Consider the following 26,964-nt stretch of genomic DNA (forward strand, 5'->3'; position numbering starts at 1 on the left):
AAGATAGCACAAAAGGAAATGAAGTGAAACAGTCTTTCTCCAACTTCTCAATTTCAGTCCCTCAATTTCATGCCTCCAAGGCAATGAGGCATCCTTGGAGAGGATAGTTTGTGCATAAAAATGCACCTATATAACTCCTTTTTATATATAAATAAGAAAATATTATTTGTCCCTTTACACATTGACTTTTTTTTTACTTAATGTATTTTGAAGGATTATGCTCATCTCAGCACATAAAACTATATGTCAAATTTGAAAGCTTCTATGTTATTTCTTCCTTTAATCTTTCGTAGATTTCACCAGTGAAGTCATCTGGTCCTGGAGCTTTCTTTGTGGGAAGGATTTTAAAAATAAGTTCAATTTCTTTAATAAACATAGGACTATTCATATTTTCTGTTGCATCTTGGGTTAGCTCTTATATGTATATGTATATGTATTTTTCAAGGAATTGGCATTTCATCTAATTTGTCAAAGCCCTTGGCACAGAGTTGTCATAATATTCTCTTTATACCCTTTTAAGGGTAACAGAATTTTTTAATATCGTTTTATTTATTTATTTTTGGCTGTGCTGGGTCTTTGGTGCTGCCCAGGCTTTTCTCTAGTCAGCGAGCAGGGGCTACTCTTCATTGCAGTGCATGGGCTTCTCTCGTTGCAGAGCACGGGCTCTAGGGTATGTGGGCTTCATAGTTGTGGCTCACAAGTCCTGGAGCACAGGCTCAGTAGCTGTGGTGCACAGGTTTAGCTGCTCCACGGCAAGTGTGATCTTACCGGACCAGGGACCGAACTCGTGTGCCCTGCATAGGCAGGGGGATTCTTAACCACTGGATCACAGGGAAGTCCCTAGAGAAGATATTTTTTTTTATTTCTCAGCTGGCAGGTCTTACTTTCCCGCCCCCCCCCCCCCCCACCCCCTTGCTTATTCTTAAGGAGATAGGACCAAACAGCAGATGAGTTGCTTTCGTTTGTGGATCACAAAGGTTAATGGTGATAGAAGGAGATTATTGAACAGAGAAATAATTTGCTCCTTTCTCAGATTAGGCATAGGTGAGCCACACTTAAGTTTAACTAGTGATGTGTGTGGTTGTCTTCTATTTCCTGTTTTGGAAGTAGGAGGAATTTCCTGTTGGCAGGAGAAATAAAACCCACTTTCTGACTTCTGACATTGTGTTAACCAATCAGGAGAATTTAGTTCTTCTCCCAGGGTAGAGATGTGGGGGGTGCACTGGGGTATGGTGATGAGATTATCCGTCTGATGTTGATATTTACATATGTGAAAAGTACAGACTGTCCCAAGATGGGGCAATCCAGAACTAAGGGTGAATTCTTTAGGGTTATTGAGCAAGAGGGATGAGAAATGGGAAGTCTCATCTGTAGTTAACCTTGAGGTCTGTCCTAAGACAGAAGCTGCCAGTAGCCTTGGAAGAGCTTAAGTGAAGCTCCCAGATTGTCCTTCTGTGGGTGACTTCGGGGTGAGAGTGAAAGAAGCTTTAATATTAGCTCAGAGGCGGGGCAAGAGTTCTAAGTGGGAGGCCAGTCCTCAGAGTCCTCTCATTGGCTCTGACTGGGCCGCCTGGTGAACCCTAAGCCAATCACTGGGCTTGGAAAATTAGACACTCTGGTTGGCCAGTTCTGAGAGCTATGCCTAGTGGTGGAGCTCCAGGTAGTGTCGGGGCTTGGTACAAAATATATCCGAAGTAGGGGACCTGGGCACTGACTGATGCTTCCCAAGAGAAGACAGCATATCACCAGGAAAAGGGTGAATAAACCCTGGATGACAGAACAACTGAGCTCATGAGTGATTCTGATGGTTCTGGGAGAGAATACATAAACTTAGAAGAGACTGGCATGTAGAAACAACTCATAAATGCTGTTCATCTGTTGTTGTTTCAACTGTTCAGTGGCTTCCTATCACCCAGAGGATAAACTACAATCCTTCATAATGTATCTTTGCCCATCTCACCAACCTCAACTCCTACCACTCCCTGTTATTCTCCAGCCTCAATTTTAGGAAAATCCCTTCCCACACTGTGTTCCTGCGGTCCTCTGCATCTCAATGCCCTACACAGCTACTTCGCCTTTAATATTGGGCCTCAGTGACCACAACGTGCAGAGGACATTCGCTTCCACGACACAGACACTCTGAGCTCCAGATCCCAATACACAACCAATCTTCTGGTATATTGATTCTTCTCAAACGGGCCGGTACTGCCCCCTGGTGGGAGTTTTGGGAAATTGCCTGAACGTTCTTGGTTGCCCCATTATGGAGGGTGCTACGGTAGGCTGAGCGCGGAATTAATGCTTTCAAAATTAATGCTTTCAAATTGTGGTGTTGGAGAAGACTCTTGAGCGTACCTTGGACAGCAAGGAGATCAGTCCGTCCTAAAGGAAATCAACCCTGAGTATTCATTGGAAGGACTGATGCTGAAGCTGAAGCTGCAATAATTTGGCCACCTGATGTGAAGAGCTAATTCATTGGGAAAGACCCTAATGCTAAGAAAGATTAAGGGCAGGAGGAGAAGGGAGCTACAGAGGATGAGATAGTTGGATGGCATCATTGACTCAGTGGACATGAGTTTGAGCAAGTTTCAGGAGATGATGGGAAGTTTCAGGGAAGCCTGGCATGCTGCAGTTCATGGGGTTGCAAGGAGTCAGACGCGACTTATCCACTGAACAACAACAGACATTGAGAAGCCAGGGTCAAGGCAGGCTGAACACTGCGTCTGCATCCTCAACAACCTGAAAATATCTTTAAAAGCATTCATATGGGTACAAAGAAAAGTTTATAATTATCTAAAATTAATATGACACAAATACACATGTATGCATATTTGGGGGGGTGGTTTAAAGTATACTTTTTTCTGAAATGAAACAGTATCATAAATAGAATGACAAATATAATTTAGTATTTCTTCAGAATGGTACCAAGGGTTGTTCACCATACCAGAAAAATCATACCATCTATGAGCTATACTGTAAAAAATTTAATGTTGTATAATACAGAGAAAGAAATATGCATATAATCACAAGTATTCAGTGTGATAAATTTCAGAAAGTGACAACACCTGTGTAACTAGCACCCAGGTCAAGGAACAACATTATCAGTCCCCTAGAAACCCTCCTTGGGTCCGTTTCAAGTCACTGTTTCCCTCTCCCCCAAAGGAAACCACCTTTGCCATAAATCAGTTTTCACTTTTTAACTTTAAAGAGTTGGAATCATACAGTATGTTCTCTTTTGAGTCTTTTGGATTCAGTATTGTGTTTGTGAGATTCAACCATGTTGTCGGTCAGTAGTTCATTTATCTTCATTGTCATAGTATCTGTTGGATGAATATACAATTTAAATGGGCTTCCCTGGTGGCTCAACAGTAAAGAATCTGCCTGCCAAAGAGGGAGACATGGGTTTGATCCCTGGGTCAGGAAGATCGCCTGGAAAAGGAGATGGCAACCCACTCCAGTATTTTTGCCTGGAGAATCCCATGGACAGAGGAGCATGATGAGCTACAGTCCATGGGGTCACAGTCAGACATGACTTGGCAACTGAGCATGCGCGCATGCGTATGTGTGTGTTCAGAATTAGTAGATACAGCCAGTTTGGCAAAATGGTTGTACTGATTTACAGTCCCATAAGCACATGCTTTTTCCTGACCATTTTTGTTTAGTTTTGTTTTTCTTTTTTCTTCCTGTCCTCAGGCACATGGAATGAATTAACCACTATCCTTGGTTCGTGATGCAATCTGATCCATGCAAGTTCCCTTCTCTGATAATGAGAAATCAGCTGTCATTAATATATTGATTTTCTTTTATGAATCCCTCTGTATTTAACTGATTTCCCACTGTTACTGCCTCCCTTGTCCCAGGTACTAGCCCTTTGCATTACCCCAGGGCTCTAAGAGCCTGCGCTAGGCAGCCCTCTCATTGTGCTTGGGTTCTGACACCTTACCTCGGGGAGGGGGGGCCATGGCTCTCCACCCAGCACACACATGTGCATGAACACACACACACACACACACACTCATGCGGTCTTTGAGATTGCTTTAGCCTACAGAATACCATTAGGACTGAAAGCTCTTATTTTTTTCTCTTAGTTTATTTTTTTTAATACATATTTATTTATTTGGCTGCCCTGGCTGTTAGTTGCGGCACCTGGGATCCCCAGTTTTCCTTACAGCACACGAGATTTTTTTTTTTAAGGCATGTGGGATCTAGTTCCCTGACCAGGGATTCAACCCAGGCCCCCTGCCTTGGGAGCACAGAGTCTTAACCACTGGACCACCAGGAAAATCCTTCTTTTACTTTATCTTTAACCCTTCCTTTTCATAGTTTTATCGCCTTTTTTATTCATAATCCTAATGATTTTCTTTACTATGTAGTCAGATTTGTATATTTTGTTAGTTTCAAAGACCATACTTCTGGATTTTTAAACAAGAATCTGCATTTTTCCTTTAATTTATTTGATTTAGCTTTCTTATTCCTTCTTCTTCCTTTGGGTTTATTCTGTGGTTCATTTATTCGTTTCTTGGGATAGTCACCTCATGACTTTGGAGCTTTCTCCTTTTCTAGTATAAGTATATAAGGGTTAAATTTTTTTCCCCAAATTCTGCTTTTGATGCCTCTCACAAGTTCTGATAGGTAGTATTTCCACTTTCTTCCAGTACTCAATAGTCTTCATTTCCCCATGATTTCCTTTTCTTAACCTAACTTGAGCCCATCCAGCTTGGTCCGTCTGAAATGTGGAATAAAGCCACCACATTTCAGTCAGGCAAGCGTGTGGTGCTCTAGAACTGGGGCAGCCAGTCTCTGGACAAGCAGTAATTATGGACGAAGAGGGAAGCTAGGTATCTATAAGGAGAGAGTGAGAGGAATTTGCTGAGGGATGCAGACAAGAGATGACGAGATCGAGGGAAGATGGAAAGAACCAGTCAGATCTGCACAACCCATGAGATGCGGTGGTACTTCCTATTCTTTGTGTCTATGACTTTGTCATAAACCTTCACAATGTACTTTTAAAAATCTTTTTTTAAAGATTTTCTTATGTGAACTTTTACTTTTAAAGTCCTTATTGAATTCATTGCAATATTGTTTCTGTTTTCTGTTTTGGTTTTTTGGCCACACTGCATGTGGGGTCTTAGTTCCCTGACTAGGGATAGAATCCGCAATACCTGAATTGGAAGGTGAAGTCTTAACCATTGGACCACCAGGGAAATCCCGGCAACGTACTTTTTAATCCTAACTTTAAAAAAAATAATAAAATCCTAACTTTCATTTTGATGTAATATTAGGTCTACAGAAAAGTTCTAAGATGGATACAAAGAATTTCAATACATTTCACCCTCATTCCCCAAATGTCAACATCAAACCCCATACCCCGCTCAGAGGGCTCAAACATAACTTGTGCACACTAGGACCCAGAAAAACCACAGAGACTGAGACAGAACTGTTTGAGTGTCTCTCAGTGGAGGTACGGGTCAGCAGTGGCCTGCCACAGGGGCAGGGGCTCTGGGTGCAGCAGACCTGGGTATGGCATAAGCCCTCCTGGAGGAGGTCGCCATTAACCCCACCACAGAGCTGCCGAAACTTACACAGGACTGGGGAAATAGGCTCTTGGAGGGCACAAACAGAACCTTGTGTGCACCAGGGCCCAGGAGAGAGGAGCAGTGACCCCACAAGAGACTGATTCAGACTTGCCCAGGAGTGTCCAGGAGTCTCCTGTGGAGGCGTGGGTCAGCGGTGGCCTGATGCAGGGTTGGGGGCACTGAGGGTAGCAGTGCCTGCATGGGACCTTGTGAAGGAGGTTGCCATTAGCTACATTACCTCCATCATAGTTTCGTGAAGTCATGAAGTCGCTCAGTCGTGACCGACTCTTTGCGATCCCATAGACTGTGGCCTACCAGGCTCCTCTGTCCATGGGATTTTCCAGGCAATAGTACTGGAGTGGATTGCCATTTCCTTCTCCAGGGGATCTTCCCAACCCAGGGCTTGAACCCGGGTCTCCCGCATTGTAGACAGACGCTTTACTGTCTGAGCCACCAGGGAAGTCCCATCCATCATAGTTTGGCCCCAGGTAAATAACAGGGAGGGAACACAGCCCTGCCCATCAACAGAAAATTGGATTAAAGATTTACTGAGCATGGCTCCACCAATCAGACAAGACCCAGTTTCCCCCTCAGTCAGTCTCTCCCATCAGGAAGCTTCCATAAGCCTCTTATCCTTCTCCATCAGAGGGCAGACAGACTGAAAACCACAATCACAGAAAACTAACCAGTCTAATCACATGGACCACAGCCTTGTCTAACTCAGTGAAACTATGAGCCACGCCATGTAGGGCCACCCAAGACAGATGGGTCATGGTGGAGACTTCTGACAAAATTTGGTCCGCTGGAGAAGGGAATGGTAAACCGCTTCAGTATTCCTGCCTGGAGAACCCCATGAACAGTATGAACAGGCTTTATTATAGTGCCTTTTTAAAAGTATTTATTTATTTGACTGCACCAGGTCTGGGACATAGGATTTTCAGTCTTCACCGCAGCATGTGGGATCTTTAATTGTGGTCTTTTGGAGTCTTGTTCCATGACCGGGGATTGAACCCAGGCCCCCTGCATTGGGAGCACAGAGTCTTAGCCACCGAACCACCAGGAAAGACCCTATGGTGCCTGTTTTTAAGGTCACTTTTGTTGAGGTAAATTTATGTACCATAAAATGCACCCATCTTAAGCATAGAGTTCAGTGAGTTTTGACCACCACAGTCATCATATAGAATATTTCTATCACCCCCTCAAAAGTTTTCTCCTACTGTTTTGTAGTCAGTTCCTTCTCATGGTCCCAGGCAACCACTAATTGCTCTGTCACTGTAGATTAGCTTTGCTTGTTCTAGAATTTCTATGAGCAAAACCGTACAGTATGCATTCTTTTGAGCACAGCTTTTTCAATAAAGTCTGTTTATTTTCTATAGAGTCTATTTACGTATACATATGTGTCATAGTTTATACACCGTGTTGTAGATAACTGTGGAAAAGCATAAAACAAGTAGGATATAATAATGGCTCATAAATTCCACTTACTATTTCAGATTTAGTTGAACTCCAAATGAACTGAGTTTTTAGTATGTCTTTTACCACTGCTAAAATTTTTACTTCAAAAAGCATGAAGACACTTTTCATTATTGAGATGTCTTTTACAATCCCTGCGTCCCTACAGAGAACTCTAAAACCAAGCCTAGGAGGAGCCTTGTTGATACTTGGACCAGCTTGAACCATCTGTCACTTACACACACCCCTCCACTTCTCCTTCTGAAAAAGCCCAGTCCCTTTGTATCCAATGGAGCTCACTTCACAAGCTCAGCCTAGCCCGGAATAAAAAGGACAATAGGCATATTGTGTCTTGCAGGTGTAGGAAAAGGGTGTTGAGGAGGTTCTCACACCAGATGTCCCCTCAGCTCAAAGGGTATAGCATCGGGATCCACAGGGTCCAGATCTCCCGCCACCTGATCATAAATTCCTCTTGCGTCCTCATATCTGTCCCCAGGCCAGCGGAAATCACAGGAGTCCTGACAAGCAAAGGTGGAGTTAGAACCATAGAGAGATGCTATGGGTGAGTCATGTTTGCAGCTCTGGGGGATACACCCTCCTGCTCTACTTCACAGGAAAGAAAAATGTTTTAGCTTCTAATTATAAGGGCAATTCCAACATATACAAAGAGGATAGTGATTACAATAAACCTCCATGAACCCATCGCCTAATTTCAACAGTACCAACCTTTGGTCAATCTTGATTTATTTTTATCTCTATCTTCTCATCCCTTGCCCCCACTAACAGGAATTCTTTTAAAGCAAATCCAAGATAACTCACGATTTCATGTCAAAAAGCAATTTAAATGTCATACATGTGAAACTTTTCTTTTTGAATATGGAACGCATCACAGATTTGCATGTCATCCTCACACAGGGGCTATGCTAATCTTCTCTGTATCATTCCAGTTTTAGTATATGTGCTGCTTAAGCAAGTACGTGAAACTTAATTAGCCCACGATATCATCCTAAAGGAAATCAACATGAAATATTCACTGGAAGGACTGATGCTGGGGCTGAAGCTCCAATACATTGGCCACCTGATGTGAAAAGCCAACTCATTGGAAAAGACCCTGATGCTGGGAAATATTGAAAGCAAGAGGAGAAGACAGAGACAGAGGATGAGATGGTTGAATGGCATCATCAACTCAATGGACATGAGTTTGAGCAAACTCCAGGAGATGGCAAAGGACAGGGAAGCCTGGTGTGCTGCAGTCCATGGGATCTCAAAGAGTCAGACACAACTTAGCGACAGAACAACAACATCAGTTATGGGAACTGTGGCATGTGAATCTTGATTGTTGGTCTTATGAATGTCCAGAACACGACCTCATCAAAATAGAAGAAATAAAAGGCCGTGTAGGGTGGTCCTTACTGAGGATGTGCTTTGCCTTAGATTTTGGGAGAAAATGGTTGTTTTTGATCAGCAAACTTTAGAGCAAGCAGCCAAATATGGCTCGTTGCATGTTTTTTGTAGTGCCCAAGAATATTTTTTATATTTTTTAATTGCTGAGAAATATTTGTTAAAAAAGTGATACTCATGACATGTGAGAACTATATGAGGTTCAAATTTCAGTGTCCAAAAATAAAAGATTTATTGGAAGTTAGTCATAATTATTTATGTATTCTCTATGGCTATTTTTATGGCAGAGTTGAGTAGTTTTTAGGAAGACACTATATCCTGCAAAGCCCCAAATATTTACTATCTAGCCCTTTACAGAAAAAGTGTGCAGGCTCTGTCTGTGCTTTTAGAGGGCATGTGTGTTCAGCACCATGGACAGCATCACGCTATTTCCACAGTGCTGGGGAGGTCGGTGCCCCAATGGGAACAGAGTTACAGAGGGAAGTCTTTGGCCCACAGATGCCAGAGCATTAGTCAAGGCCACACGGAAAGGCAGGGGCTCTGCCCCATCTCTTTCTGTGAGCCAGTAGGTGGGGCTTAGTTGGTGGTCAAGGTGCTTGTTGGTGGTTTGTGCCTGCCCAGCCACCATCTTCACTTCCCTCTGGCTTCTGCATCTCTCTCCCACTCTCAGTTCAATGGGCTGAGTGGGGCTGGCCTCTAATCCCAGATGCCATGCGTGGACACTGCCCCAGATTTGTCCAATTAGTATATATTCTGTCTCCTGCCTCAGTGAACCAGCAACATTCAGCAACAACTATGTGAACCAAGCTAAACCACTAAGTGTCCGAGCTGGGGCTTTGGAGCGATTGGATGAGAGGCATTCTCTTTCTCTGAAGGTTTATAATCTAATAGGATAGAAACCTGGATTTGCTAGGGATTGTCTTTAGAGAGGCAATTCTGGGTGGGCCTGAAGACAATTCTATCCGTTGACTTTTCCATTGAGTGGGTCAAAAAAGTATTTCTCTCTATCTGTCTGCTGTAACCAGTATAGTGGAAATAGCTAGTTATCCAACCAAATACACACCTTCCTTCTTCCACAGTAACAGAATCCTCGTAGGGCACAGAGCTGCCAAGGAGACTGCATTTCTCAGCCTCCTTTGCAGTTAGAGTGTGGCCATGTCCATATTCTCACCAGTGGAATAAGAGCAGTGTGTACCTTTCGGGGCCTGGACCATAAGTCAGGGTCGTGCCTCTACCATGCTTTCTTTTTCCCTTTCCCACAAGCTGAAACCCCCAGTGAACTGGCCCATCCATGTAAACTTGTTCAACTCACTAGAGGATAGCAGAGGAACACAATGGAAAGAACATGGGTGGCAGAATAACCATGTGTAGCGTGGCCGCTCCCCTCTGACTGCTACATGAGAAAGAAATAGCTGTCTCATTTAGGCCACTGGATTATGGCCAGGCCCCTATGCTACAGCAGCTAGCTTACCTGAACTAATAGAGGCAGTAGGAGGGGGATCTCTGGCACTAACTAGGAAATATTTCTGTGGATATAAATCTCCTCACCATCTGTACTTCATCGTAGAGGGGTCCCCAGGCCTGAGATGGAGCACACACTCTTTCCACCTCATCATACAGGTGCCCAGGAAAGGCCATATTCTCCTCCTCAAGAGCCCTGAGACCTGGAATTGGAGTGGCAGGGGGGAGTGATGATCAGACAGCTAGGTCCAGATGTCAGGAGTATCAAAGATGGGGAGGGGATGTTCCACTGTGCATACCACTCACCTCGGGGATAAGACACCTCTTTCATTGTGGGGGGCAGCTGGGGGCTGAAGTCCCTCATGGAGTGGTAATATGGCTCTGCATCTGTTGTGCTAACCTGTCCACAACCCCCCACCAATAAAAATACATTAAGTGTTTTCCATCCTCTGACTCCATCATTCCTGGAAAGGACAATGATGAACCTAAAGCTAATGGAGGGATTTTAGTCACAGTCAGTCCCCTGTCAGTGGGGTGTCAGGACCACCCCCACTTACCGTGGAGCTTCGAGTGTCCCGATCTCCAGTCCACTGGCTCTCCTCATATTCATTCCTGACTCGGTCTTCCTCCGACCTTCCAGGATGGAGGCATGGGGAGGCAGTTGGGCATTGACCCTTTGACAGCTGTCACCCTCAAACCTCCTCCCCAAAGTCTTCCTTATAGACAGATATCCCCACTTACCCTGTCTCTGTCTTCTCTGAAATGCCTGAGGGAAGTAGGGGGAAAGGGGTCAGAGATACACCCCTTGAGCCCATTTGGCCCTGGGAGACCTTCAGTATGCAGCAAACCCAGAGTTCCCATCACCCTTGGACCTCTGTCCCAGCAGGAGAAGGGTCTCTTCTCACCCTCAGCAAGACGCTTCAGTCTCCGCTGCCAGAGGAATCCCCCGACGCAGGAGGCATTAGAAAGCAGCAAAAGACCTCCGACAGCAAGCAGCACAGGCAGCAAGGGCATCTCCGAGGGTCCTGTGGGTGGAAGTTCCCCCTTAATGAGCCCAAACAATTGGTTTCAGACTTCAGTTGAGGTTCTCTGAAAAAGCCTGTCGCTGACCAAGCAAAGCCCTCCTCCTAGGTCAGGGAAGCAGATGGGCAGGGGTTTCTATATCCACTCCTTTTAAAAAAATTTTCTTGGCTGCACCACAGGGCATGTGGGATCATAGTTCCTTAACCAGGGATTGAACCCACACCCCTTGCATTGGAAGCACAGTCTTAACCACTGGACCACCGTGAAGACTCCATGTTCACTCCTTTTGCCACCCCAGAGCAGGTGGCTACTTTCTCAAATCAAGCCATTAGCAGTGCTACTGCTAATGCTACCTTTGTCCAAGCCCCATGTATGGACTCAAGTAGGAACTTCAGGTCCTTAGCTGGGCATTCAAGATCTTCTCTGATCTGGCCTCTTCCCACATCTTCACTTTTGCCCACCAACTATTGACCCTCCAGCCACACAAAACTAACCACTGGCTGTTTCCAGAATCATTGAGGCAAACCCACACATCTAAGCCTTTAAATAGTAGAGTGTCTGTCTTTCAATGTCCTTTCATCTCAAGCAAGCTTCTATTCTTCTTTCAAACTTCATCTCAAATGACTTCCTTTTTGCACAAACTTCCATCTCAGACAACATCAGAATCCTCTGCTATATCCCTGAGGATAAGACTAAGTCCCTCTCAGCAGCCATCTGCTCAGCACCCATTTTTGCACCTCCTGCTAACAGGACTCATTTTCCTTTGCCAGTCATTACTCCCTGCTCTCAGTCTGGTTGGCTCCACAGGACTCCATGGAGGACACATGGCCTGACTTGGCCATTAAGAGTTCCCATTCCCATTCCCACAGTGATCAGTTCAGAGACTGGCATTTGACCCAAGGTAGATTTTTGGCAGAACACCTAGCACACGCTTTGGCTAGTTGCTAAGAAGTGAAATAAAAGTTGAAGGTGTGGGAGGACTTCTCTGCCTTCTTAAGAGAAAAATCTGAGAAAGAAGTCATCAGAGTTGAGGGCAAAGTTGAGAGAATGAGAAACTGATCCTTGGTGAACATTTTGAGTACCTGAATCCAGCCACAATTGGAGTTTCAACTTCATGAGCCAAGCCATTCTTTTTATTGTCAACAACAACTGAATTTCTGTCATTTACAACCTTCTCAGACTCTAAAGGGGATTGATTATTTGCAAAATGGTCATGATTGTCTCACTATATGCATCGTCTGAGAGCTTTCCTGGTGGGTCAGATGATAAAGAATCTGCCTGCAATACAAGAGACCTGGGTTCAATCCCTGGGTCAGGAAGCTCCCCTGGAGGAGGGAATGGTTACCTACTCCAATATTCTTTCCTGGAGAATCCCATGGACAAAGGAGCCTGACGATGTACTGTCCATGGGGGTCACAAATAGTTGGACATAACTGAGCAACTAACATGCATAGTCTTAAGACTTCCCCCTACACTAACTCTGAGTTGAGCCATGCCACTTGCTTCAGCCAATAAGACACAATGAGAAGCTCAAAGGGAAATCCTTCATGGTCCAGTGGTTAAGACTCCACACTTGAAATGCAGAGAGTGTGGGTTCAATCCCTGATCAAGGAGCTGAGATCCCACATGCCTCATGGCCTGCCCCAAAATTTTTTTAATAATTAATATTTAAAAATTAAAATAAAAAAATAATCTGAAGCTTGAAAAGTGCCTATAAATTGGAACTTGCCCTCTCTTGTTGCTTTTAGGACTCCAGTGACCACCTCCATGTGAACAAGCCAAGGAGACACATGTGACCCAGTGATCTCCAATGTCCCAACTACAAGTCAGATTGCCAGACGAGTGAGGAGAGGCTATCCTAGATCCGCAGGTCCCAGCAGAGCTGCCAGCTGACCATAGCCCAGAGCAGAACTGTTCAGCCACTCATAGAATCATGAGAAATAATGTTTGTTGCTATAAGTGCCCATGTTTGGGATAGTTTGTTATGCAGCAAAAGCCAACTGACACAGGCTCTGCACAGGGAAGAGAGAAATTTTATCACATGCAGGTAAATTAGGAAAAAAGAAAATTTATCACACTCAAGTAAGAGGAAGAGCTAAGGATATGAGTGAGGGCCTATGAGGCTGACTTAGTCTTAAGGGGCAATAGTCATAAGGCAAAGGGGGTAGGGTTAGAGACCAGAAAGTTGTTTTCAAGAGGGAGAGGGCTATTTGGTGATTGAGGACTTACCTGCAGGCTGCTCTGTGGGTAGCTGGTAGTCGGGTTCTCGAGAAGGTTGGTCTAGACCTGGGAGGTGGAGATAGAGAATGAAAATTAACATCAACAAACTGAGATAAACCTTAAATATTTCTACATCTCCTATTAAGCTTTGCAACCCAGTTTTGAGACTTATAGGAACTAATTTCTGACTTTAGGAATATTTCAAAGAGAACTGGAAATTGCTGATGATAATGATGATACTATTAATAGCCATTCTAAAGCTAATGCTAATAATAAAATAATAATAATATATCATTGATGAGTGCTTTATGGTGTGGAAGGCTCCTTTAACCTGCATTGTCAATTGGGGGAATTAATTTTTAAAAATGCAGGGTTCTCTGGATGCCTTAATATAGGTATAAGTTTTAGAGCAAGGGAGGTGAATATAGTACTACTTTATGCTTTAGAGCTTAAAGGGAAAACTGGAACAGGGAAAGAGGAGGCAACATTGTAGGGATGGGAAAGAGTCCTTACTTCCATGAGGAAAAAGTCTGCCCTACCAGAAAGGAAAAGGGGGGGGGCGGGAAGCAGGAGGAGAAGGGGGTGACAGAGGTTGAGATGGTTGGATGGCATCACCAACTCACTGGACATGAGTTTGAGCAAGCTCTGGGATTGGTAATGGACGGGGAAGCCTGGCATGCTGCAGTCCATGGGGTTGCAAAGAGTTGGACATGACTGAGTGACTGAACTGAACTGACCAGAAAGGAAAAGATAAAAAAAGGGAACTTTCCTGGGGCAAAGTAAAAAGTGAGTGGGGGCATTTCTTTAAATTATCATCTACATAGCACTAGCTTTGTTCAGGGCCCTGTTCTAAGAGCTTTCGATATATTAATTTATTTATTTATTGCAATTGTCTAAGAAAGACCTTACTTTCAGAAACTGAGGTACAGAGACTGGAGACACACTTTATCTTTACAGACTGAGGCTCAAAGGTTATACTGAGTCTTCAGTAACTTGCCTAAGGTCTCACACCTAGGAAGTTGCAGAGCTGGCACTTGAACCCAGGTTTGTTGGAACCAGCCTCTGTGTGATTGGCCACTGCACGGTAGTAGTCTACCAGAGTCCAGATGTTCTCGTTCATATTCAAGGAATTAATCCATGTCATCAAAGTTGCTGAATTTATTGACATCAAGTTGTTCGTAGTACTTCCTAATTTTCCCTTAATGTCTGTAGGATCAGTAGTAATGTTCCCTTTTTCATTCCTTATATTGGTTAAGAGTGGTGTCTTCTTTCTTTTTTTGTCTTGATTAGCTCTATAAACATTGATCTTTTCAAAGAATCAGCTTTTGGTTTCATTATTTTCTTTTATTGCTTTTTAATTTTCTAGTTCCTTAATTTCTGTTCTTTATTATTTCCTTCCTTTTGTCTACCTTGGGTTTAATTTTCCCTTCTTATTCTAGTCTTTTTAGGATGGAAACGTAGTCAATTTGAAGACTTAAAAAAATCTAATATGAGAACTTAGTGCTATAAATTTCTTGCTAAGCACTGCTTCAGCTGCACCTCACAATTTTCATTTGTTTTCATTTTCATTCGATTCAAATTCTCTTTGAATTTCCCTTGTGTCACTAATCACATTCAGACAGTATAGTCTAGTGGCAAAATCTAGTCTCTGGAGTTCATCTGCCTGAGTTTAAATTTCATCTGTAGCTCCTTCTACGTGTGTGAGTTTTGACAAGTTGATTAACCTCTCTGGACCTCAGTTTCTCCATCAGCAAAAGGGAATAATAGTATCGACTCCATCCCATAAACCCTCTGAGTAATTCTGTAAACTGTGCAAGAATGTCCCTTCCCACCTGGGGTGGTGATTGAGATCTGGGACCCTTTGTCAACTAGTCCGCTGTCACCCAGGGCATTGCTGGCCAGCAACCAGACCCTGTATCGTGTAGAAGGCTGCAGCCCAGTCAGTGTGAAGGTGGTGCCCTGGGGTGGTAGGACATCCATGTACAGGAACCCTGGAGTCCCCAGAGCCTCATACCTGCATAAAAGGGAGGGCAGTCAATCAGGAAGGTGCCCCAGGCCTATTGGCTACAACCCTTTCCTTTCATGATAGAGACCTACCTGATTTGGAACCTCTGTGGCAAGCCCCCATCAAAGCCAGGCTTCCACTCCAGGCCCACTGAATATGGGGTCACGCTCACAGCCTTCAGTCCCGATGGCGGATCAGGGCGGCCTTTGAGGTAAGAGATGGGGGACATAGAGGATTCAGAAGGATTCTGGAAGATTCCTTCCAGATTATTGCTAAGAATGATTTCAAATATACAGTTGAGTCTCATTATTCATGGTGGTTATGTTCTCTAAAGTCACTGGGAACATTCAGTTAGAAAATACCAAGCCATTGCTTCCAAGGGAAATGCAGTCTTAGACTCCCACGAGCCTCCAGTCACAACATTTTCATCAACCAATTAATGTATGATATTGTATTATGCATGTTTCTGCTTAAAGATATCTTATTTAATACATCTATTGATTCATTAACATTGAATGAATTGCTGGAACTCAACACCTGTTCGAAGCTTACCAAACACAAGTATTTTCTCAAAATGGCACATCTCAGCCTTCCTGAGCTTAGGAACACCAGATAGCACTTTAGTGCTGTGCTTGAGGGCCATTTTATATAGCAAAATGATTAACAAAAAGCACAAAGGTGCAAAAAGTGAGGGCTGTAAGAAGGCAGACTGTCGTCTTGTTCCACCTCTGCTGAGAGTGTACTCATTGGGTGACTCAAACTTTTCATCCCCTCTTTACAGTCCCCTGAATGTCTGAGAAAGCAGAATGGGTATTGATTTGGGAGTTATGAATACATTCTAACAAGCAGGCAAAACTGTAAATACAGACTCTGCCAATGATGAGGATTGACTGTATGACACACGTTTCTTGCAGTGGACTTTTGTGTCTATCTCATATCCATTCCCCTCATTTCTTCTGGTTACAGAACACTGACTACCCATTGGAGAGTCACTCGCCCACATTCTCAGGCCACGTGCGTCTGATGGAAGTGACTCCACTCCTTGTAGGATGGACACATGACTGGGTCTCGCCAACAAGAACAACAATCAGGTTGTCTTCCTTTCACCACCTGATTGGTTCAGGAATGGGCTGGGAGTCAAGGGGAGCCAGTGGATCTTAATCCTAGTACGTTCATATCACTGTTAGGAAGCCTTACAAGATAGCCAACACAGAGAAAAGTGGTCCAGAGAGATGGAGAGTTCTTGATGACAGCTGAACCTAGATCCAGCGACTCCCGAAAATCTACTTTTCAGTTGCATTGCATTCAGTCACTCAGTCATGACTCTTTGTGACCCCGTGGACTGTAGCATGCCAGGCTCTTCTGTCCATGGGGTTCTCCAGGCAAGAAAACTGGAGTGGGTTGTCATTTCCTTCTCCAGGGGATCTTCCCAGACCAGGGATCAAACCTGTGTCTCCTGCACTGGCAGGTGGGTTCCTTACCGCTGAGCCACCAGGCTTGGGGCAATAAGAAACCCCTTCCATTTTTTCCTTTGTTGTCAGTTTCCCTAAAAAAATCCAGTCTCCATTGGGACTTTTGGAGCAGGCAAAAACTCCATCCTCATTCATAAACACTTCTCAGGTTTCAGGAACATTGTCATTCTGGGACCAACCAGAGACTGGGGGATTTACTTAGGGTATTACCCTCCCAGCAGCCTCCCAGCCCTCTCCCACCATACTGATGCTGACGAGTTGAATGTTGGTGTGGTCTGAGCCGAGGGGGTTGGTGGCTATGCATGTGAAGAGGGCATAGTCCTGGGCTGCAGACACGTTGGCAATGGTCAGAAGGCTGCTGTGGACGCCACCCTGGTGGTATGTGTGCTCTGTGTACCTGGAGCGGAGATGCAGCAGGGACTCAGGGAGGGTGACTGGTGCTGGGGGATCAAAGTTAGGGCTGGAGGGTTACCTGGTTTTGCCTGGACTCACCTTGGATCCTGGAGATCCAGAGGGACCCCGTTTTTGGTCCAAGTGAAGACGATGTTGGGGACACCTCGGGCACGACAGTGAAGGGTGGCAGAACTAGTGCTGTCCCCAGCTGCAGCCACTTTCGTTAGGGGAGCAGGATGCTCCACGTGGGGGGCAACTAGAGGGGTTGGAGGTCAACATGAGGTATATGGAAGGACATGATATGTGGATTTAGTGGCAGGCCTTGAAGTTAGGGCTTTGGTTGTTACTCACATCTGACAACAAGACGGACCAGCCCTCGGGCTGGAGGTGCCACCCCATTGTCCACAATGCATTGGTAAGCACCAGCCTGGGTCAGCTTGGCATGGTGAATACGAAGACGCCCTGTGGATCCCTTTGACATCTTCTCCATGTTATCCAGACTCTGGTCCTCCCCTTCTTCTCCCTAGAGGTCCAAGACTCAGGAGATTGTCCCCAGGTCCAGCCCCAGCTCCATTAGCCCTCAAACTGGGTCCCCATCTGTAGCCTCTATCTCCCAGCCACAATCACTTCCTAGCAAAGAAAAAAATTTCCCTGTCATTCCACCCAATCATTCATTTATTTATCCAACCATTCATGCATGGATCCATCCATTCAGCCACCAATCCAATCAACTACTCATCCATCCATATACTCAACCATTCTTGCTTGGCACTCTCTATCCACCCATCCATCAATGTATTTAACCATCCACCTATCTGTCAATTCATTCATTTATCCATACATCCATCAATCTTTCCTTCCATTCATTCATCCATTCACCCATCATTCATCTAACCATTTGCTTCCTTCTACCCATCCATTCACCCTTCTATCTCTCTACTTATCCACTCCATCTATTCACTCAAACACATGCACATCAATACATCCATGCATCTGTTCATCAATTTACCTAGCTGCCTATTTATCCATCTCTCCACTGGCCTGTGCACCCACCCGTCCATCCATCCATTTATCCATTTTCCTTCCATAGACATCTTTTCCACCAATGGTGTATCTACCCATCCATCTACTCTCTAATCTAATCAATCTACTCATTTCTCTCATTCAGTCGTCTGATTGCCTAATTTATTGACCCATTTACCCACTCATTCACTTGCTCATTTGTCTGTCTGTTCTTCCATCCACTCATTCATCTGTCTACTAACTCATCCACCCACCACGTATCCATCCATATATCCAACCATGTAACCCCCACCCACCTGATTATCTATTCACTTATGCACCTATCCATCTACAACTCAACACTTAGTTCTTGGAGCATGTCCTGACACCTACAGTTATATAGGATCACAAAGATGTGCCCCTCCTCCCGAGGAGCTTACAGTCAAGAAATCACATCTCCCAGCCCACACCTCTATTTACCAAATGTTAGATCCTCACCAGCCTCTCCCAGGTGAACATCTCAGGAAGGATGGGATTGGCATCCACAGTGCAGACTATGTCCACAGAATCCCCAACATTCACCTCAGTGGGGTCTTGGAGAGCTCGGATGGTGGGAGCATCTAGGGAAGGCAGGAGCTTGGGGAAGGCATTTGGGCCCAGACGGGCCATGGTGGAAGAGGGCCCCAGGTGGGAGGGGTGTCTTAGAGGTGTCCAGGAAAGTTATGAGTGTGATCAAGTCGGCCTCTGGAATAAAGTTCTCGGTGTTAGTGAGGTTGTCCCCACCGTCTGCTATGCCACTGTAGTGACAAGAGTAGGTCCAATGGACTTCCAGAACTGAGTGGAGCGGGCTTGGCTTCCTGACCGGAGTAGGTGGGCAGAGATTCTACAAAGGGTCTCTCTAATGGGCACGTTTCCCAAAGTGGGCGTGGCTCCGTCACGGTAGGGTCTCCCAGAATGGGGAGGTTTCCAGGATGGGTATATCCCTTGGATGCGGAGCTTCCACAGTGAGGAAACTCCACAGCGGGCAAGATTCCCTGGGTGGGCCGGGCTTCCGTGATGGGCGGGGCTCCCGAGCTCCTTAGTTTCCTACGGTGATGAGGGGTCTCACATTGTACATCCAGTCTCACGAGAGCTTCCGCTGTGCCCTCCGAGTTCTGACAGTGCAACTGGTAGAGGCCATCGTCAGCGCGGGTCACATTCCATAGCTGCAGCGCTCCACCAGACAGGATTCGATGCCGAGGGCCGCCAGCTGGGGGAAGTAAAGGTGAGGAGCTTGCCTAATCCGCCCTCAACCCCGTCCGGGAGCCCTGGAGACCTGCGCCCCTCTCCATGCCCCCTCCGTGCACCTGGGCTGAGTCGGTAGCCGCGGAAGGTCCAGTTGAAGGCCTCCGGGGCGGGGTTGGCAGACACGGAGACGGGCAGCAGTGCCTCGCCCTGCTCCACCGCGGTCACCACAAGCACCTGCTCCCCCAGGAACTCTGGAGGGTCTGCGGACGAGGAGGCCCGGCGGGGAGTCAAGATTGTTAAGGTTCCGGCCGGGGATGGATTTGAGATCAGGTGCAGGTATAAAGGGTTGAAGTCGAGGTCTCGCCGAGATTTTAAGCTTGTGGACAAGGAAGCAATTAAGTTCAGAGCTGAGATGGGGGTTAGGTTCAGAGAGACCAGAGTCAGACTGAAGGATGGAAACAGGGTTCGGGATACAGGTCAAGGTCAGGGGTTAGGATACAGGACAAAAAAGGAAGATGAGGGATGGGCAGGATAGGAATCGGTGCAGGTCGAGTGTCAGGATAAAGAGCGGGAAAGTTTCTGAAGTTAAGAATGAAAGTCAAAGACAATATTCAGGTATTGTACTGTATTGGATTGTATATTGTAACCCAAGTATTGTAGTATAGGGTCAGATAGGAATCAAGAGGGATGCCAGGCCTGCGCACGTACACAGCACGTTGAGGCGGTAGAAGGCGCTCACGGTTTCCCGCAGCTCGGTGCTGTGGGCGCTACAGGTCACGCGGTGGCCGTGGTCACGGGATGAGAGTCTCAGAAGGACGCTCCCAGCGGCGGCGGAACCTTTGAATGGAGCCCGGCGGGGCTGGGCGGCCACACCTTCCAGCCTGTGGACCGGGCGGGGAGCGGGACCAGAGCTAGAGTCTGGGTGCTGGGTGCCGGGTACCGGGCAGGACGGCAAGTCGGGCTGGGGCAGCTTTCTGACTGTACAGGAATGCGATCAGAACCGGGGAGGGACGGGGGTTGTCGCACTCTCACCTCTCCCCCTCCTTGTCCCACGACAAGTTGACTGGAGGGTTGCTGCTAACGCTGACACACGTCAAGTTTAAGGCATCCCCGGGGCGTAGCGTCGACGCGTTGGCCAGGATCGTCACATTAGTCGGGGGGACTTCGGGAACGGGTGGGAGGAGCGAGGCTCAGAGGTGAAGAGGAGACCCGGCTGGCTTCCGCCCGGCGGGGACCCAGGCCCCGCCCAGCCGCGAGGGTATCCAGGGCTCTTCGGCATCCACCCCTCCCCCAGCCGCCTCCACTCCCCCAGCCCACCAGCCAAGGCTCCCTCTCAGTTCCCCGCCGCAGCAGCCCTCCCAGCCCCGCAGTGCGCCCCTCACACTGCACCACGAGCTGCGTGGACGCGCTGAGCAGGCCGGCTTTGCATGTGAACTTGGCCTGGTTGTCGGACGGACCGGTGATCAGCACCAGCTCTCGGGAGAAGATGCTCCCCGACTTCTCCACACTTCCCAGCTGCACCCGCCGTGGTTCCTGGGGCGGCCGCGGTTCGGTCACGGTGCGCGAGTCCTAAGGGCCGAGGCTGACTGGGGGACCACGAGGAGCCCTGCCATCCCTGCCCCCCGAAACGTCCCCATTAGGTGGGCTGCCTCCAGCCCAGATAAATAAAGCCGTTGTGTGGTGTGGAAAAGGCGCCCCCTTCGGCGAGCATCGGCTAAGGCAGAGGAATGGGGACTAGAATTGAGCAGAACCCACCCGGGCATCTCTCCCCCTGGACCCCTGAAGCCCCGAGATTTTGCAGTCTGAACCCGCCTCCAGTCCCACGCTTCACCCCCCCCCCCCACGCTCCTCTGCTTTCTGGAAGCCTGCAACTGTCGGTGCGCTCGGCCGACCCTCAGCCCCACTCCTCGAAATTCATTCCAGCTATATTTACTAAACCTCCCACACTGGGAAACTCCCTTGGAATTCCCAAACCTTTCCCAGAATTTGTTCATTTTTGCCTCTCCTTAACTCTTTTTCTTAAAATCCCAACCTTCCTCAAAGATTTTCTTTGATCTTTCCCTTAATTCCATTCCCTGGTCACAGATTTCTGAATCCACTAATGGCCTCTTATTATACTAGTCCTTTACTAGAATCCTTTGTGTTGCCCCAATTCTTGGCATTTCCCCATCCAATTAAACGAGAGTCCCTTAGACAGAGATCAAACCAGTCAATCCTAAAGGAAATCAACCTTGAATGTTCAGTGGAAGGACTGATCCTGAAGCTGAAGCTCCAATACTTTGGCCACCTGATGCAAAGAGCCAGCTCATTGGAAAAGACCCTGATAATGGGAAAGATTAGGGCAGGAGGAGAAGGGGGTGACAAAGGATGAGGTCGTTGGATGGCATCACCAACTCAGTGGACATGAGTTTTCGCAAACCCTGGGAGATAATGAAGGACAGGGAAGCCTGATGTGCTGCCGTCCGTGGAGTTGCAAAGAGTCGGACACAGCTGAGCAACTGAACAACAACAAAATGAAATTGAATTTCATTCCTAGAATTCCTAGTCTTTCCCCCAGAATTTCCACTAGATTCCTAGTTCCCCAAGATTCTCCAAGAATTCAGTCAGAATTCTTAAATTTTAATGAAATTTCATTTTCTTACTCCCAATCCCAAGAATTCAACTTAATATTAGTGATTTTTCAAATGTTCTGTAGAATTACTAGTCTTTCCTCCCCTATTTCTAGCTTTTATCCACCTTTGTCTTTGTTTGTGGAATTCTTAGTCTTTCCCTGAAATTCTAGCCATTTTACCTGAATTACAAGCTTTCACCAGAATCTCCTTTAGTTGTAATGAAATTTATTGCCTTTTCTCTAGAATTCCCATTGCTGATCCAGAATTCTTTAATTCTATAATTCTCACTGTTTTCCCAGAATTTCCTCAGTTTTCCTAAGGTTGCATTTAATTCTCACAGTGTTTGTTGTTTCAGTTCCCTGCTGAAACTCAAAATCTCCAGTATTTTTCAAGAAACTCAGGTTGCCCTAGACTCTGGAGGAGAGAAGGAGCTTCATCTTTCCCCCATGTTCCTAGCCACCCCACAACCCTTCTTGCTTGGCACCAACCTTGTACCAGGTGAGGGAGGGGTCTGGGTTGCCTCCAATGGCCAAACACACCAGCTTCACCCGGTTCCCAGCCCGGAGGCGCTGCCCCTCTGGGGGGCCCTCAATCCACAGCTTCTGGGCAGGATCTGTGGGGAAAGCCAAGTAGAGTGACTTTTCTCTGGGCTGGGGCCTGAGGTTGAGGGTCTCGAAGGCTTGGGGTACCCCCGGGCAAGGGTGGAGGCTCACATTTCACATTGAGGGTGAGCGACTTCTTGAAGGTCTCTTTGGTGAAAGCCTCGCTAAAGGCCTCACATGTGAGGGTCAGACCGTTGTCCTCCCTTCGCGCCAGGAACGTCAGGTTAGACATGGAGATGTGGCCACCATGTAGGCCCTGGCAGGGATCGGGCTTCAGATTTGGGGGACTAGGGCACCCGCATCCATGATACCAGCCCAGGTCACAACAGGGACCCATGAATCATCTCCACCGACTCATCTGTTAAACCCAGGGGGCCCCGGACCCCAGTCCAGGCTCCCCAGGGATCAAGGCATCCCAGATGCCAGACCCCTCCTCTCCCGGATCCAGGAGATGTGCCTTTAGCTCCCTCCGCCCTCGGACCCAGGAGCCTGACCCCCGCCTCACGTCCATGACCGTCTCCTCGCTGGGCTGCAGCTGCCGCCAGCCCAGCCACCATCGCAGGAGGACCCGTGGGCGACTGGACTTGGTGATGCAGGAGACTGTCACATTCTTGTTCTCAGACTGGGACGCAGATCCCAAGATAGTAATGGCACTGGGGGGAACTGCAGGGAGGAACGGAGGAGAGACACTAAGCTGGGCTGGATGCCTCACAGATCAGCCCAGACAGACAGGAGACTGGGGACAGATGATGAGGTCTTTGGCATCTGACCGGCATGGTTTGGGGGCACAAACAGATGGTTCCCTGGGGCACAGACTGACAACAGATGGGCAGCTGGCACCAGGACTCACAGGTGACCTGCAGCGTGACCCCACGTTCCTGGATCCCTGTAGATACGCTGTTGTAGGCCTCACAGCTGAGCCTCGCCCCATGGTCTTCCGGCCTCACGATCATCACTAAGAGGCTGCGGGCTACCGCCTGAGCATGTTCTGTGCCCCACGCTGTGGACACGGGCTGGCCATTCTGGAGACACAGACAGGCCTGGGCCGGCTCGGGGCCAGCGCCTGGCCCCCACCTTTCCCCCCACCTCCATGCTGCCTCTGCCCTCACCTTCAGCCACTGCAGTGTGGCTAGCGGATTCCCTCCTCGGGCTGTGCACGACAGCTCCAAGCTCTGCCCTGCTCGCACCTGCCCCTCGTCCAGGCCTGGCCATTCGATGATGGGGGGCCCTGGGGGGACTGGGGAGCAACTCACTCAGTGGGCCTGGGGAGTCCATCCATTCTTTCCAAGCCCCACAACCTGCCTCTGAACCCCCATGTTTCCCCCTTGAGAACTTGAGCCTTCCATAATCCCTGTGCTCCTCAGGCCCCCCATTTCCTGTTCCCCAGCAGCCAACTCAGTTCTCCACTTACACAGAACATTCATGGTGACTGAAGCCTTGATAGGAGTATCCAAAGCTGGGCTGGATCCCTCACAGACCAGTAACTGCCCATTATCCGAGCTCTGGGGTGTCACCCTAGGGTGGGAAATTGGGACTCTTAAGTCAGTTATCTGAAATTTGGGTAGTCAAGGTAGAGAGGTGGGGATCCAGGTCCCCACACCTAGTTTAAGTCTCTGTGGTGGTTTCCTTTAGGATCTAGAGCTCCGTGGAAGAGAGCTGAGGGTCAGCAGTGAGAGTGGAGGTCCCAGAGGCCCACACCTGGCCAAAACCTTTGTACTTGATACTCTGGAACTAGGGTTCCTACGAAGAAATTTTAGAGCACCCAAGTGGGGAATTGGGTCCCAGATGTACCTACCTGACCCAAGTTCCCATGCATGAATCCCTAGGATATGGGGTTTTCATGGAGAAACTTGGAGGATCAGGCTGAGAGAGGGGCATCCCAGTTTCCATACCTGGCTGTGGCCTCCGTGGTGAAGAGTTTCTGCTGGGACCCCTCATTCACATTAGCAGAGATACCGGAAATTGTTTGTCCACCTTGGGGTTAACAAGAAGACTAGAGGAGTGGCAGGTTTCCCCCAGGGTAGATCCTGGAGGCCTGGCTTGAAAGCCTTCAGGATGTACAGCCCCCTCCCTCCTGGTTCTGGAGGCGAAACACCAGCTTCGTTCCCTCTGCACGCTCTGGCTTCTTTGAATCCTGGAGGCCCCAGGACTGGGTCCTGGGCCTCTCCTATCCCCTCCCCTCCTTGCCAGGTTGTATCACCCATTCATAGCTTCTCGTATCTGCACCAGAAAGACATACATATCTCTGTCCGGAGCCTCAGCCTCTTCCCTGAGTCCTGGTCCAGCAATTACGAAAATTCTCAGTCCTTTCCCTTGATGTCCCCTCCACTCACCGGGTCCCACACCAGCCTCAGCACCTCCCCACGCCTGCTCCTGCAACCCATCTCAGGAGGGCCCTGATCACGGATACACCCACTCCCCACTCCAGGGGCTTCACACTGCCCCCACCAGTTCACCCACACTCACTCAAGAGAAAGGTGATGTCAGGTGCTGGCTTGGCATCCCCAGACACACAGCTGATGGTGTACTCCTGCCCAGCTACCCATGTGACTGTGCTCCCTGCTTCAGGGGTCAGCTGAAGCACCTTGGGGGGCACTGGTAAGAAAGGGTCTGGGGTGAGCTGGAACCACCCAGAGGGATATAAGGATTTGGGCTTTGAGTCTGAGGAAGGGGGGGCGGGGCCAGAGGCTTGGACTCCCAACTTTGGAGATGGCGAGGGCGGAAGTCCAGACTCATCGGTCCTGGGGAGGTCTCTCATTCATACCCAGGATGGAGAGGATCACTCTGGGAGACACGAGTTCAGGGCCTGTCTCTGAGCGGCCAACCTGGCACTCATACTCTGCATCATCGCTGAGGTCACACGCTTCAATATGCAGGTGGAATTCACCTGCAGGTAGGACCCAAGGTCAGGGCCAAGGTCAGCCTCGGCTGGTGGCTCAGGATCTCAGGGTCTGGCCCCTTACCTTTAGCAGGGTCTCCCTCCAGGCGATACCGCGGGAAACTGGGGATCCTAGGATCAGGGCCGAGGAGCAGCCCGTCTTTGGCCCATTGCACCGCGCTGCCAGGAGCATGGACCCCGCACCGCAGTTCAGCAACAGCCCCCTCCACCACTGTCAAGTTTTCGGGCAGAGCCCAGAAGCCTCGGGGGGCTGAGGCCAGGATCGGCACCTGGGTCAGGCCTGGGGACACAGAGGTGTCAATAGGAGAGGGCAGAGAGTCTGTCTAGAGAAGGGGCCACAGGAATGAGGGCCACCTGGCTCTGGTCACAGCCCAGGCTCCCACTCACCTGTCGTCAGAAGCCCCAGGAGCAGTAGTTCAGCCCTGATGTGGGTGCTCAGGGCCATCCCAGGTCCTCTGTCTTTGGTGTCCGCGGTATCCACACCCACCTCCTGCGTCTGCCTGCCTTTCTCTGGGTCCCTCTTTATGTCTGTCCTTTACTTTTCTCTTTGTTTCTCTTTTTCTATTTGTCTCCTTCTTTCTCTCTTTCTCTCTTCCTGCCCTAGGTCCCCTTCTGCCCTCCCTCCTGTATTCTATCTCACGCCCCTTCCTGCTCTAAGGTTCTCTCTCTCAGTCTCTGTCTCCTTCCCCAAAGTCAGTCTCTGTTGCTCTTTTTTCTCTCATGCCACTCCCACCCCTGGTCTTCACTCACAGCCCCTCAGGGAGAACCCACAGCTGAACCCGGCAGGCCCCGTGAGCCCAGGGCAGCGATGATGCAGTCAGTGGCAGAACTGGGCCTGTTCTCAGTTGATCTCGTCCTCACACTGCTCATCCTCACCTCCCCCAGGCACACTCTTGAGTCTCCAGCTTCAGGCCTCTTCCGGAGGGCTCCTCCCAGCACAGCTGGAGCAAGAAATCCCCTGTCAGCACATGCCAGGCACATCGCTCGGTCCCTCCCCAGCCCCCATGACCCCAGGGGCCCATCTTGGCCAGGGGCAAATGGGAGCAGGTCAGAGCCAGGAGGTCCCAACACAGCATGGGGAGCAGGGAGCTGGGCCTGGCCTGGGGGTAAGACTCCCCCACTTTTCCTACCCCGGTACCTGACCTTCAAGTCCCTTCCTTACTTTTTTTTTTGTTTAATTATAAAACTTTAAAAAATAATTTTATTTGTATGTTATTTGGCTGTGCTGGGTCTTCGTTACTGGACAGTTTCACTCTAGTTGCAGACATAATTACTCTGTAGTTACGGTACACAGGCTTCTCCTTATGCCGGCTTCTCTTGTTGCGGGGCTCAGGCACTAGGGCATTCGGGCTTCAGTAGTTGTGGCATGTGGACTCGGTAGTTGCCTCTCCCGGGCTCTAGAGCACAGGCTCAGTAGTTGTGGCACAGGGGCTTAGGTGCTCTGAAGTATGTGGAATATTCCTGGATCAAGGATCAAACCTGTGTCTCCTGCATTGGCAGGTGGATTCTTTACCACTGAATCACCAGGGAAGCCCCTCTTCCTTCCTTGAGTAGACATCTCCCTCTCAATGAGATCATGAATCTCTGCTGAGGAGTGTGTAAGTGTGTGTGAGAGACTGGGA

At 48.2% G+C, this 26,964-nt stretch overlaps 1 protein-coding gene and 1 non-coding gene across 2 annotated transcripts; both read right to left on the bottom strand.

The window, feature by feature from the left end:
* Positions 1–7,411: 7,411 nt before the first annotated feature.
* NPHS1 (NPHS1 adhesion molecule, nephrin) lies at positions 7,412–25,787 on the bottom strand. Its single transcript, XM_052656429.1, has 29 exons — positions 25,730–25,787; positions 25,407–25,622; positions 25,208–25,330; positions 24,910–25,038; positions 24,336–24,417; positions 23,855–23,958; positions 23,553–23,680; positions 23,294–23,465; positions 22,949–23,106; positions 22,555–22,699; positions 22,330–22,454; positions 20,612–20,798; positions 20,262–20,391; positions 19,938–20,110; positions 19,349–19,489; positions 19,111–19,251; positions 18,501–18,622; positions 17,352–17,523; positions 17,100–17,256; positions 16,853–17,004; positions 15,228–15,339; positions 14,963–15,144; positions 13,140–13,196; positions 10,793–10,912; positions 10,629–10,653; positions 10,445–10,520; positions 10,194–10,287; positions 9,975–10,090; positions 7,412–7,543 (listed from the first exon to the last, which is right to left on the bottom strand). Exons 1-29 carry the CDS (start codon positions 25,785–25,787, stop codon positions 7,412–7,414), a joined length of 3,729 nt encoding a protein of 1,242 aa, XP_052512389.1.
* On the bottom strand, positions 7,896–8,002 carry LOC128064256 (U6 spliceosomal RNA). Its single transcript, XR_008200973.1, has one exon. It is a non-coding gene; the product is annotated as a U6 spliceosomal RNA (small nuclear RNA).
* Positions 25,788–26,964: the final 1,177 nt, after the last annotated feature.

Source organism: Budorcas taxicolor, chromosome 18 (assembly GCF_023091745.1).
Source record: "Budorcas taxicolor isolate Tak-1 chromosome 18, Takin1.1, whole genome shotgun sequence".
Taxonomy (NCBI): Eukaryota; Metazoa; Chordata; class Mammalia; order Artiodactyla; family Bovidae; genus Budorcas; species Budorcas taxicolor.